This window comes from Sorex araneus, chromosome 8 (genome assembly GCF_027595985.1).
Source record: "Sorex araneus isolate mSorAra2 chromosome 8, mSorAra2.pri, whole genome shotgun sequence".
NCBI classification, from domain to species: Eukaryota; Metazoa; Chordata; class Mammalia; order Eulipotyphla; family Soricidae; genus Sorex; species Sorex araneus.
The window spans coordinates 35,783,441-35,797,387 of record NC_073309.1 but is presented as its reverse complement, the minus strand read 5'-3'; the positions used below and the strand labels follow the sequence as shown (position 1 = coordinate 35,797,387).

The window sequence follows — 13,947 nt, the reverse complement described above, 5'->3', positions numbered from 1 at the left end:
CTGAGAAATTTGTAAAACCGTGTTTTGCCGTTACTTCTTAATAGAAGCCTTAATAAGTACTTCTTTCTTTACTTAAGGGCTTAAGGATTTTTTCCCCCTCCCCTTCACCTTGCAGGTTTCTGTCTAACAGGTAATAATAAAATACCTATTGTGTCAAGATTTGTATTTAAATGCTTATTTTAATCACACTTTAGACAAGTCCCACTTCTTAGAAATAAGAGAAGACTAGCCAGTGTGGGTTAGGGGTCCTAATCCTGGGAAAACTTGAATACCCAGGGCCATGCTGTTTGGGGATGCCTAGAGGCATACCATCAATTTTGCATCTTGGTCAGAACATGTTAAAAAGGTCTAATTTGAATATGAAGAAAACAAAGAAGTCAACCAGAAATGAAAGCATCAGTGAGAAGATAACTACAACTCAACTCCTATTTCGCCTGTGAGTGCTGCACTCGGTGGTGGGTGGGTACTTTTCAGCAAAATGGGTTTTGGGGTTTTTTGTGTGTGTGCTTTCCGCCCCCCCAAACTGGGAATTTAGAGCTATGGAAGCAACAGAGATAGGAATAGCATGAGGCTATCACTTGGCCAGAAGGTGAGAAAAACACGCTTAAACACGTCATTAAGAAAGCCGAGCATTTGGTGTGGGAATATTCTGCTGAGACCTTTTCATTTCAGCAGACCCAGGAGGGGGGTTGAAATCTGTCCCTCTGAACTCTAAAGCACTCACTCTCAAAACTTCTGAGTGCCTGGGCAAGTCCCTCCCTCCAGACCCTCCTCAGAAGAGGGGAACCTCTTCCCAGGAGGCCAGAAATGGTCCCTCCACCGCAGGGAGCCTGGCTCAGCTGCCCTGACATCCTTTGCGCAGAATTCCCGCCATCCGTCTGGCAGTGAACCTGGGAAGCTTTCCTTGACCCAGCCCCTCCAGCCCGGCGGCCCCATCCCGGTGCCTCTCCCCAGAAATAAATCGCAGACGAGCCCACGACTCGAGAGTCGACTGTGTTTCATGGGTATTTAAGCAGCAGCATTAAGTGCTATTGGAATCTCTGGAATGTGTGGTTCAGATTTATGTGTCTTAACAATTCTTTACTGGTTTGTAATAAGCCAGCCGACTCACTCTTTCTTTTAATACTAATTTTGTCCTAGAAGAAGGGTATGCTGAAGCATGACAATAACAACAAAACTAAACTGGCATCTACTTAATAAACTGTAGCAGGGAATTGCCTCAATATAGAAATACTCATCGAAACGGAGAAAGGAGGGAAAAATAAGAGAGAAGCAACAACTTTTAAAGAACGAGCTTCAATATGTGCTGCCCCCTCTTTAGCAGCGGGCCATGCAGAGCCTTGAGGTGCCTCAAACTGTCTTTCATTTTCTAGACTTAATGGCTGATTGCAGAAATCAATGTTGCCATTAGTAACAGGGTATTTGTTATGGCATGATTTCCTCTGTTGTTAGGCTGCAGAATGATTACAGTATTAGCGAGATGCTTTCTTTATAAAGGGCTAGAGATATAACTTTCAATTTACTATCCATTAGTAAGGGGCTTTGGAAATATGGATGGAGGCAACAGCTTACCTGCTACTTGGTAGCGATTTTAATTTAGCTGTCTTCGGCTAGTGTTTTTTGGTGGTGGTGTTTTTTTTTTTTTTAAACTGGGCCAGGAAGCTTCAGCATTTCACAGACATTCTGATGACAGATTTTCTGCTTTGCTATTTTAGACCCCAAAGCTGTATCGCCCGTGGAACACAGTACAATTTAAGACATGCAGTCACGCATCTGTGTTTCCAACCTCTGTGCTTTTCCCAGCCACTGGGGGAGTTCAGGGGGAGGTGCTGCTGGTCACGGGTAGGGGAACAGGTGTGGGGGTTGGGGAATCTATCTCATCACCTGGGAAGGGGACCGGAAGCAGCAACGTGGCCTGGAGGAGGGTGCCCAGAGAATGGGGGGGTGGGGCTGGACTTGGGGGTAAAGGATGGGAGGGGCCTTCACTTTCACACACACAAGCCTAGCTAGAGCAGAACGCTGTCCCCCGCTGGGGTCCCGAGGCAAAGTGACAGTGACGTGGAGGGGTTCAGGCAATGAAGGGGACCAGAAGAAGGCTGCCCACGGGGAAGAAAAGGCCTGACCCCAGCCTCAGCCAGGCCAACCAGCCAGCCCTGCCCCATGCAGCAAAGAATGCTCCCTTTGGGCATGGCCAGTGCTCAGGGAAGCCAGAGAGCTACAGGGTCCACCTGTGCCCAGCAGGAAAGGTGGGCATGGCCCAGCCAACCGCCCCCCTCCACCCCCCTGTGCCCAGCAAGCCACAGTGATCTCAGATCTGAGGACTTGGCAGGCCCTTCCCCCACTGAGGCCTGGGTCCTGGGGCCTAGGGCTCCGAGCCGGCTTCCCGCTGACCTACCTGAGGAGGACGGGGAGGAGGGGTGCGGGCTGTCCTCCTGGGCGCTCCCCGTCTGGGAGAGCCCGCCTCCGACCCCACTCTCCTCGGTGATGTTGGAAGAGCCGGGCGTGGTGGAGCGGCTCACGGACTGCGACTCCTGGTCACTGCCGGAGCCGCGCCGCTCGTCCAGGCCCGCGTGGAGCCCGTCCTCCTCGCCCTTGCGGTCCCGCTTGTGCACGCGGGAGTGGACGACCACCTGGTGGTAGGTGCGGAACACTCGGCCGCAGTCCGGGCACTCGGTGGGCTTCTCCTTCATGCTCCCGGGCCCCTGCAGGTTGTACTCGAGTGCCTGGTTCAGCCCATGTGACAAGAACTCCCGACTGGCTTCTAAAGGGTCGAGCTTGCTTGGCAGGTCTCTCTGATTGCCCACTTTAGTGCTGTGAACCAAATCAGCAGGCATTTTCTGCTTGGAGCCATCTGCTCCCACTAACACGTACTCCCGCTTCTCCTTATCAAACAGAACTCCGGCGCTTGCCAAAGTGTCGTCGTGGTTGCGCGGTAGCTGATGCTCTTTAGACAAGAAGCCATGTTCCATGGCCATGCCCCTGGCCATCAGCTGCCAAGCCTGGTAGCTGTTCACGGGGTCCATCTCGGCAGCTTTGGCAGCCGCCTGCAACCGCTCGATGCAGCTGGATTTCAGGGGGGGCACGAGGTTGAGGCAGCCCAGGAGGGAGTGCTTGTCGCCCTCGGGGACGCCGTGGGCCATGCCGGAGATGGGGGACAGCAGCTTCCCCAGGACCTCCTTCTCTTTCATGGGCAGCTCCCCTTTGCCGTACAGCTGGCCGGGCTCGCTCAGGCTGGCTTTGTCTGGGGCCATGAAGCCGCTCTGCAGGCAGGAGAGGTACCTGGAGTAGAGGTTGGCGTGGGCCTCCTGGGACATGCCGCCCATGGGCACGGGCACCTCGGCGTCGCTGGGAGACTTGTTCTTCACCGACAGCTTGTTGAGGTGCACCTTCATGTGGTTCTTGAGGAACCAGGGCTCTTTGAAGCGGCGGCCGCAGATCTGGCAGCAGTGCTCGAAGGAGTCTTTGTGTTTCCGCATGTGGCCCTTCAGGAACCAGGCCTGGCTGAACACCTGCCCGCACACCTCGCAGCGGAACTCGTTGGCCGACTGCTCGCCGCCGCTGTTGGGGCCCTGGCCCTGGGCCGACTCGGCGGTGATGTGCGCCTTCTCCACGTGGCTGATGAGCTCCTCCTCCTGCGAGGCGGCGAAGTCGCACAGCGTGCACTTGTAGGGCTTGTGCAGGATGCGGATGTGGCGCTCCAGCTCCTCCCGCTTCTTGAACTTGCCCTTGCAGAAGGTGCAGCGGAAGCCCGCGGCGGGGGCCACGGCGTCCTCCGGCACGCTGGTCGGCTTGGGCGAGGGCACGGGGTTGGCCACGTCAGGCACGCTGTGGTTGGCGGGCAGCGCCAGGTTGCAGGCGGCCAGCGGGGCCTGCTGCGCGTGCGGCGGGGGCTTCAGGTCCGGCCGGGGCTGCAGCAGGCTGCTCTTCATCTGCTTGTCCCGCAGGATGGCCCGCTCCTCCAGCTCGTGCAGCAGGCGGTTCTCCTCGCGCACCCGCCCGCGCCCTTTGCCCAGGTTGCCCAGTTTGTGGGTCCGCAGGTGGATCTTGAGGTTCCCCTTCTGCGCCGCCCGGTGGTCGCAGTAGGGGCACTTGAAGGGCTTCTCGCCCGTGTGGGTGCGCATGTGCAGAGAGAGGATGCTGTTGAAGCGGAACCGCTTGCCGCACAGCGGGCACGGGTACTTGCGGTTTTTGCGGGCGTCGTCCTCGATGTCGCTCATCTGCGACATGATGCCCAGGTTCTGCCCGTTGAGGAACTGCTGCAGATCCACGCGCCCGTTGAGGCTGGTGTCCACGTCGCGGCCCAGCTGGTTGGCCAGGAGCGCCATCTGACTGCCCATGGGCTGGCTGCTCAGGGGCACGTGCGCCTTCTCGTCCAGGGGCGCCGCGGTCTTCTCCTCGGGGTTGGGCCGCGGGTGCAGCTCCGGGAAGGCATGGCTGAGCTGGGAGGTGATCTGGTGCAACTTCTGACTCATGGCATACTGGCCGTTGAGGACCGGGCCGCTCAGGTGGGGCTCAGCTTCCGGCGCCGCCGAGGACACGCCAAGGCACAGACTGGCTTCTTCCATCCCTGCAACGAAAGAGAGAGTTCAGAGCCCGGGGCCTGGGACTGGGGGTGGGTTGGGGGGGGGGGGGCGGGCAGCGAGACCACAAGCATCAGCTAGTGGGGGAATTTGCATTTCATGCCTTACCTACGACACACAATAATGCTCAGGAATTATCGTCAAAAACAATAATAAAAAAATGAATTATTAAATGCCAATTATGCAATATGGCATTGCTCTTCCAATTGGTTTTGGCGATAGATCGTCTTCCTTGTATTTTCTATTTACAGACTGCAATTATTCATTCCCATTTAAATTATTAATGTTTTACCACATTCAACACCTAATAACAAATCAGGGGTCTACGTGGTAAACTTTTTCTCTTGTCCCCCTTTTTGCACCTGCACCTGTTGGTTCATGTCAAAGTTTTGCCTTCCAGCAGAACGGCTTCAGGTGCAAGGCCAGACAGACTCACTCAGAACTTCAGTTTTAGTTACTCTATTCAATATATTCGCCAGTCTGAGATGAAAGAGATTATTTTATGATTTGGCCAAAAAAAAAATAGAAAAAAAAAACAAGAAAGAAACCAATGGCATGATATTTACTAGTACATAATAAAACAAGATAATGTTTTGGGAAAAAATAAAGTAAAGGACAGGCTTTAGAACAATAAAAGGGATTTTGCTTTAGTCAACAAAAAGTGCAGTAATATCTCATTAAGCTGATTAGTATGCTGCTTAGAAACAGTACTAGGTGCTGTAACACATGATTATAATCATAAAAATCCTTCAGTGTTTGCAAGGAAGCATTAACGAGGTATATTAAATTTTAAGGAGACTGCGAGTAGCGGCTTTGCAAACCTCAGAGATTAAGATTTAACCCTTATGTTACGAAACACTGTTATTTTGTCATTTGGCAACTGTGCCTGTTAAAAGAAGTATAAATTATCTCATGCTGGAATCTCAGTGGATCGCTGAGACCACTCTGATTTAGGTGGGGTAAAGACCTCTTTCCACAGGACTCATTCCCCCTTCCACCGCCGCCTGGCTTGATATCTGAGGCAGAACTTTGATTGGGCTTAAAGAGATCTTTTATAGAACTAGATAAAAACCAATTAAAATCCAGGGAGGATGCCATAGGAAGTCTCCACCAAGTTTGAGTGTTTTTAATAACTTTCCCAATATACAGTAATGAGTACAAATTGTACCTGCACTATGTGTTTTGCAGAAAATTAGAACTCAAAGCTGTTTGTTAAACACTACCACTCAAAGCTGGTCTGCATAATTGTCTTTAATAGCCCCCTCTACCCCCTCTCCAGCCGGTATAGAACAGCCAGGCAGTCATGGGGGGGAGAGGGGGCAGGAGCAGAGATGAGGGAAAGGAGCATGTGAGGAGCCTGGCTTTGAGAGGCAAAGAACCCCCATCTGGGATCCTTCTGTTTCCAGATCAGCCTTCCACCTGAAGGAGTGAGTCCGGACCCCTTTCCTGCTACTGCAGCGTGCCCTGGAATGTCTGTCCTTTTTTAAACCCAGAATTTAGGTGTGTTGGCCAGTGAGGTGGTCCTGGGTGGTTGTTTAACCTCAGCTGGGACTGAACCTGAGTTGAGCTATTCTCCAGGGACCTCTGGAAGCAGGGCCCTACTGTAGAGGAAGCACATTCTAACCTGGTGGGGTCTCCTGACTGCTGGGCCTCCCGCCAGGCCCACTGTGGATGGGGTCTCCAACGGGAGCCCAGGCCTCCTTGGCAAGAGGAGGCAACTGTGCGTCCATCCTCAAGGGAGGGAAGGAAACAGACAGGGAGGTCTGTTTGCAGAAGGAGAGAAACTTCCTCTGTGTAGGAAGGCTGGGTCTGAGAATGATGGCAACAATAACTACACACACACACACACACACAAACACACACACACATACGAGACAGGGGCTCACTTGCAGCAAAAGCAAACAGCCAAATTGCCACCTCTCCTTCTTTCTGGTGGCAATCTACACATCAAATAGGAAAAAAAAAAATCATATAGGCCCATTTTAGAGAATGTTCAGAAAATTTCTCATGGAGAATCATTCATTCAACAAACTTACTGAATTCCCACCATAGGCCAGGCCCTGTCCTTGGAAACATACCAGTGGACAAGACCGGCCTGCGCCAGCACCCACAGCACCACTGAGCAGCAGGGAGGAGGAGGAGAAGCCTAATATGTGGAAGTGCTTGAAAAGGACCAAAGCCTGGAGCCTGATGCCCCAGGGCAGACTCCCGCAGCTCCTAGGGGTGCTGTCCCGAGCGGTTTTCTCGGCCTTCAAGCCCCATGCAGCTGCTTTGGCTTCTCTCCTGCACAGACACGGATCATGACCCTGAAGTCACTTGGGAGAGTTCAGGATTCCACCCACCAGCTCTGGGGAAGTTTGGGATGTCCAAACCAAAATGGTTGGCTCCCTTCCAATGACTGCCCGGTTGGCCAGCTCTGAGGACATGAATCCAGGAAGAGAGGCTATTTTCAGGTTGTTGCTGATGAGCTAATGCCAATTCGGTAGGAGGCAGGAGAGGCTGAAGATGCAACACAGCCAGGCTGCAAATCAGAAGAGATGAGGGGCACAGAGTATAAAAGACCACCCCCCACCTCCAACCCCTTCATGCTCAACTTGTCAAATAATAAATACTTTTTGAATATGGAATTCTTTGAGTATGTTCATATATATGTTTTTATCACAGTCACAAAGCTTTTAAAAAGGTGTTTTAAGCCATTGGTCCTCAGATACCGCTGTTGAAATTTAAATTAAGGGGAGATAGAATGTTCTAGAACATCATCCTTGAACAGGTGGCTTTTTCTCATGTCAGTCTGCAGTCTTATAACCTCACAGAAACCCTTTGTGCGTCCCTTGTCTGAAGCCGACATGCCCCAACCTCTCTCTATACCTTGCTTTCCTCTTTAGATGAAAAGGAGGACAAAATCTTATTGCTTTACATGGGAGCAGGAAGATGTCTGCTTTGGTGACAAATAAAGCCCAGAGGCCTAGAGGAGAGGTGGCACAGTCATTCTAGGTTCAGAATTCTTAGACTGGATGGATCCATGGATGTACAGACCTATAAATACACAGCCCACAAAAGGCCAGTCAGGTAGAAGAAACACTCTCTCGGGAGCATCCACAGGCAATATCTGTCAGTCAGGAGGGTGTCTGGTTATCACCCAGATGCCCCGAAGCCCAGAAGCTACCAAGGAAGATTTGTGCCCACTACCAGCTCTTTCACAGTCTGTGCCCGTGGTGACCTTGTTGGGCCTGGAACATCACCGATGCTCCGGACACTGGGTGCCAGGAGTAGAGGCAAGCAGCATGTCAGAAGTAGACAGCAGCTCTGGGGACCTCAGAACACTCTGTGAGAGCCGGCACCCCACGATCCCATGAGCAGGTGCAGAATGCCGAGATGGGTCCTAACCCATGCCAGCACTTAGGCTCAGAGCAAGTCAGGGAAGCGAGGATTCTTGGAAAGAGCCCGGGGTAATTGGTGTGCTGTTCCCGGGCCAGCGTAGCCGAGGCAGGACAAGCTGGCCCCAGGCCCGGCCTGGGACTCAGAGAAACCTGGGTCGGCCCCAATTTCTCTAGCCTTGACACTTCACCCATTTGCACTCATTCGCCCCTTTTCTCATTCATTTAGCAAACTCTTGCCAGGGACCTTCTGGTCACCTGCTCTCAAGGGCCTCTGGACTCAAGGGCCAGTGCAGACAAGGCCAGGAATCACAGACAAGCAAAGAAAAGGGCCCTAGTGTCTGAAGCCAAAGCTCTCGAGGAAGGAGAAGCCACTGCAGCTTGGGTACACGAGTGCATATGTGTGCAAATGTACACACACACACACATACACACACACACACACACATCAGTCAAACATGCTGATTTGGGGGGACCAGGTGGGGAAGATGTTTCTTTAGACTTCCTCTAAAAACAAATATAAGGGGACAAGCTGGAGTGTAGGGGTCCTGCTAGAGGGCTGGTTAGCGGTAGTTCTCAGAGCTGGGGGCAGGACTGGGGGTGGGGCTTTTTGCAGCATCCCATACTGAGGAGCTGAAGAACCGGATGCGGCTCCTTTTGTTGACCCTGGGGAGTAAGTCTTTCACTTTGGGGTGGACCTATTCCCTCACACATCTCATGGACAACATCTGCCAGGGTCTCAGCTGTAGGACAGCACCATGTCCTGACAAACAGGACAGACATGCAACTCTGCCCCTGTGGTCACCTAATTCCCCAGAGCTCTTTACCCAAACTGCCCATCCCTCCCTCCCCAGCCTTGACTCTAGACCCAAATGTGAAGCAACAGCCAAGGGATCTGTGTGAAGACCTGGGCTAAGGGAATTGCATGGCGGGACCCCACCAAAGCATCTAGCCTGTCACTTATCACTCCCTCTCACTGAGGTGAGAAAGCGTTGGCATCACCAATAGCAAGTAGATAAGCCATGAAACACTAAACCTGACCCCCGGACTTCAGCTCATGACCTTGACTTCCCCAAAGCATGACAGGGTGAAGATCCACTACCCTCGATGGTCTGAAGGAAGGTACCAATGCATAACGAATACACTTCATGTGGAGAGGCAGCCAAGTGTCCTTCAACACTGGCTCTGAGAGGCATGCTGAATCCAGCACACTGGTCCTCCAACACTCAACCAACAGCATTATCCACTGCAGGTCTGAGCTATGAGTCGACAGGGCACCACCAACCAGCAATTCTCTCAGTAGTCATAAGGCAGAACTAGGCTTGGGTGGGAATTCTGACCACCATGATATTCCTTTCCTATGCATGGGCATGCCTGGCCCTCCTCTGAATGCAGGCAGAACCGCCATGGATGCACTGGAGGCTGGATCCTCTCTTCTCGAGTCCTACAATTTCAAGTCCTGTGATGAAGGCGTCCTCGGCAAAAGAAACCCGCCATGGGCTGCAGGGAGGAGCAGAATGCATCTGTCTCTAATTCCTCATCATTCAGGTACACTGCACCATTCAGCTCTCTAAGATGGTGCTAATGGTTATTTTGATTTTGCATTTTTGCCTTCAAGACTATTTCCTGTGATATCAATGACAAAAGTTTTCACTTAACTCTTCCAATAGAGAACCTAATTGTATCTTTCACTCAGAATGAAATTTAAAACTATCAGGACACAAGAACTGCCAGCTGCTAGGAGTCTAAATAAATTTTACACAAAACACAGTTTCATTTTGCTAGCACAGAAAAAAAAAGTAATCTTATGAATAGTCCAAAAAATATAGATCTTGCCAGTAAGTTGCATGAAAGAGTTTTATCCTTATGCCATGAAAAAGAATACTTGGGGAATAAAATGACTTTCAAAATAACCATTTCAACTGGATTTTTGAAAATCAAATATTGTTGTCTAGTGAAGCACAACTAAATATTCACTTTTCTACCAGAGTGGGTAAAGGTACTGCCCTGGAGGCCTCACAGGAGTCTCACAGCATCCAGTGGTAGAGGAAAAAGAGGGCCTTGGGCTTTCAGCCAGGGCCCCAAACACCCTAAACATTATGAGCTGCCCCCAAACCCTGTTGCCATATGTTGTTCTGGGAATAGAGAGACCCCCCTCATCCTTCCCTGTAGCCCACCTTGCTTCCTTCCACTGCAGGGATGCAGTCCTGGGGAGCTGTACCTAGAATACAGTGCCTTCTTATTAAATACTATTTTTCCAATTGTAGCTCAAACTGTTTAACCAAGGTTGTTATAAGCATAATGCACTCCTGTTCTGAAATACAGAACACCAGACTACTGAACCTTTTCAGGGTCATTAAACAGCTGTAAACATTATTACAAAAATAAACCAGAGATTTCATGCTTACATTTTGGCCTAGAGCTTGCTATGCTGAGCAAGTACATTTTTTCATCTCTTACAATCAACACTGGTGACATTTGGGCATCCAAACAAATTACATCACAAACATTACTGAGGTGGGCAGGATTCTGAGTGGTTTATTTGCCAGATGATTAATAGATAAGCGGAAGGGCAATGCCGGTGCCCTGCTCTGTTCTGACTGAAGTTTAGGCTCAGAGACCACGCCCGAAACAGTTAAATCCTTCTTGGATTTATTAATGAAACATATAAACATATATTCAAGATAATGGTGGAAGGTGGCAACTACGCAGTCAGGACGGTATAAATGGGGAGTGTGGTCAAACTCCTATGCTTCTCTCATGAATGGAACGTTGGCCACTCTAGGCCCCAACTGCCTTGAAGAGCAAGTGGACTCAGGAGCTGACTTCACGTATGGCCTCCTAGGTCTCCAGACCAGCTTCTGTGAGGGCAGAACAAGAGTCACAGGACTTAAGAAAGGAAAGATAATAAAAGATTTCTTTGAAGACTTCAGATGACATCACCGTTATTCAAGACTAGAAGTTTCTCACCCGCATAGCTTGTTGGGTTTTAGGATCTGGGCTGAAACTAGAACCCAGAACTGAAAACAAATAGTGAGGCACAGGTGAGGTCCTCCTAGTGAAGAGGCCACGGCTGAGTTCCCTGGCGCTATCCAGAGGCAAGCCAACAGTTACTGCAGCAGGGATTCGAAATCTTCATGAACTTGTCAGTCAGAGCAAGCTCTCAAAGACGACAGGTAACAACAGCATCAACATCTCACTCTTTATCTTTACAACAGTCACCACTCTCATCTGTATCATAGACATCATCATCACAGACACCGGTAAAAGCATCCTCGTGGGAATTCCAGGAGCCAACACTGCTCAAATTTCACCATCATGATCTCTATCCTCCTTGTGCAACTGTGGGCACCAGATGATTTCCACATCAGCATGGAGGAAGCCAAGGCTCAGATACCTTAATTCTAATGAGAATCTGCCAGCCAGAAACTGGACTGCAGAAGCAAGAAGGGCTGCTCTCTGATGGCCCAACCACCTTCAGCAGGGGGCCGGCGGGTTGGGAGTGCTAGTGGACATCAATGCCCACATGTTAAACGTGGGAGTGGGTAAAGGCCACAGGTCCGGGCAAGCTCAGTGGAGGACAAGGAGAGGGAGACCTCACAGCCTACATATAGGAAGTGGAAATAAGGGAAGCATCCTAACCCCTAGGACAGATTCAGGGGAAGGATGTGCTGGGGACCGTGGCCAGACTATCACTCGCTAGTTGGCAGAGGTCAACAAAAAATCAATTGCTGTCATCTTGGTTTCTTAACACCCATAAGGGCTGACATCTCCTTCTGCATTCCCCTGCCTGGTGTCATATGGAGGTGCCTCCAAAAATGGGAAGAGAAGGCCATCGAGAGCACATGGGGACCTGCCACCTCCCACATGGCAAGGTATGATCACAATCTTCTGCCACAACCTCCACTCTTTCTCTTGAAAATGGACCAATCTTGGTCTTACAAACCTTGCCAAGGTCTTGAGAAGGTAAATGGACTGTGGGAGAGAACTCCTGGCATCTAAGTTATCGAAGGCTGAACCTGGGTAGTAACCTTTGTAGCAGAGTTTTCAAGATCTGCAAACTAATCTAAGGAGACCAGTAAGCAAGGCAAACCCAAGGCACATGAAAGTGGTGAGTAAGATCTCCCAACTGGATGGGCACACAGGTTGTAAAATGGGGTTCAGAATTAAATGACATGTCTTGGTGCCACATGTGGCAAGATTCAGAGGTCTGCAAGCCAGACTAGGCCCTTGGCTTTGTAGGTTGACTCAGGGTGGGGGAGAGAGATGGGGTCACAAAACGTGGGGCAGAAGGCTGAAACAGCGGCATCTTTGATGTGCACCGTGAAGGGAGGGAGGACAGAGGGAAGGGCAGGAAGGATCGTGGCTGGCTGAGCCTAGAGGTCCCTGGACAGAGAAGAACAGGTATGAGACCAGAGGGATCCTTATGTTCAGAAAATCAAGCATAGAATGTTCCAGGTAAGATAGGAAGTGGTGTTGTAGGCAAAGATTGAATATTAATCCCAATGGGGTTGACTTTATGTGAGGGGGCAAAACAGTGACCAAAGAAGCCGAAGGGTGGGGAGCAATAGGACAGTGGATAGGGCACTTGCCTTGCGCATGGCTGATCTGGCACCACATATGGTCCCCAGAGTTCTGAGCACAGGACCAGGAGTAACCCCTGAGCACCACTGGATGTAGCCCACCCTCTCCCAAAAGAAGCTCTGTAGGGATCCATAGCCCTGTGTGCTTTACATAGATGCTGTGTTCTGTTAGTCATTTTATATATTACGTGGTTCAGAGACTATGCAGAAAAGTAAAGCATGAGAATAAACTTCGGGGCAACAAACCAAACAAATATCTGAGGGCCAAAGCTATAGTGAGACGCTCTGGTATATGAGTTGAGAAGAAGGCATTTGTTCTCCCCTCCTCCTCTTTGAAAATAGTCAAAGAAGAGCCACTCCCCAAATCTCCCAGCAGCCCATCCTCTAAATATGATGACCCCTCTATCCTTCATGTTCTATCCTACTGTTTGCTCCAGGAAGACTTCCTGGATTTAACTCAGGCTGATGGTGACTAATGAGTCCCCAGAGTTCTCAGGCATCTTGTCTGATTTGCAGCTTCCGGGGGATCAGGTCACCAAAATCTATTACTCTATACTGCTACTGGTCAGCTCTGAGCATCACAAGAATGGGCTATCAAGCCTCCTCACAGAGTCCCAGTTATGAGCTGGTGCTTCCCTTTCTCCTGGTTTGGGTGATTATGGGGTAAAACGACCTCTGAATTTACAGAAATAAAGTTACCTGATCCGTGTCCATCCAGGAAAAGCACAGCTTTCTCTCTATCTGAGATATGTATATATGTATATACACATATATACATATATATATTTTCAAAGAACCTACTTCTATTTGGGAGGGGTTTGAATTTGGTACTACAAGTACTATAAGTGCTCAGAGCTTACCCCTAGCTCTGTGCTCAAGAACCACTTTTAGAGGGGCTTGGGGGACTGTGTAAAGTTCCGCGAATTGAATCGGGGTTAACTGCATACAAGGCAAGCACCTAGACTTTTATCTTTGCAGTCCAAACAAACTGACCTACCTTTACAATAATATTATAAAACTAAAAATCCCCTTAGCAACTGTCATGAAAGGTATCGATCGTTTCTTTCTCTCCGGCATTCCCTCTCCCCTTAAACAGACTTTGTCATGGCAGGAAGTGAGGTATTTAATCCCTTATTAACCCACCGTGGCCTTCTGCACCGGCTCTGTCCCAGTGCACAGCCCCTGCCCCAGAGCAATATGGAGGAGGCAGCACCCACTGAACGCCCCCCCCCTCCGCTTCCACTCCCCTCCGAGGGCAGAAGCAGCCAGGACGCAGGCTGCACCTCACCACCCTTTCATCCCCGACGAAAGCCGGTTAACTCGGAGCACTTCTGGCCTCTGATGTCGCGTCAAACAGTTTATTTTCATTTCACAGAGGCCTCAGATTTGATTCAGTGCAAAACTAAA

The 13,947-nt window shown here is 50.3% G+C and overlaps 1 protein-coding gene across 9 annotated transcripts in view; it reads right to left on the bottom strand.

Moving 5' to 3' along the window:
• Positions 1-13,947, bottom strand: part of ZNF536 (zinc finger protein 536) — a 442,277-nt gene that overhangs the window by 231,111 nt on the left and 197,219 nt on the right. For all 9 annotated transcript variants that reach the window (XM_055145193.1, XM_055145196.1, XM_055145201.1 and 6 more), the window contains one exon: positions 2,396-4,567. In XM_055145193.1, coding sequence (XP_055001168.1) covers positions 2,396-4,565 — 2,170 coding nt within the window. In that variant the 5' untranslated portion in view covers positions 4,566-4,567. The remainder of the gene's footprint in view (positions 1-2,395; positions 4,568-13,947) is intronic.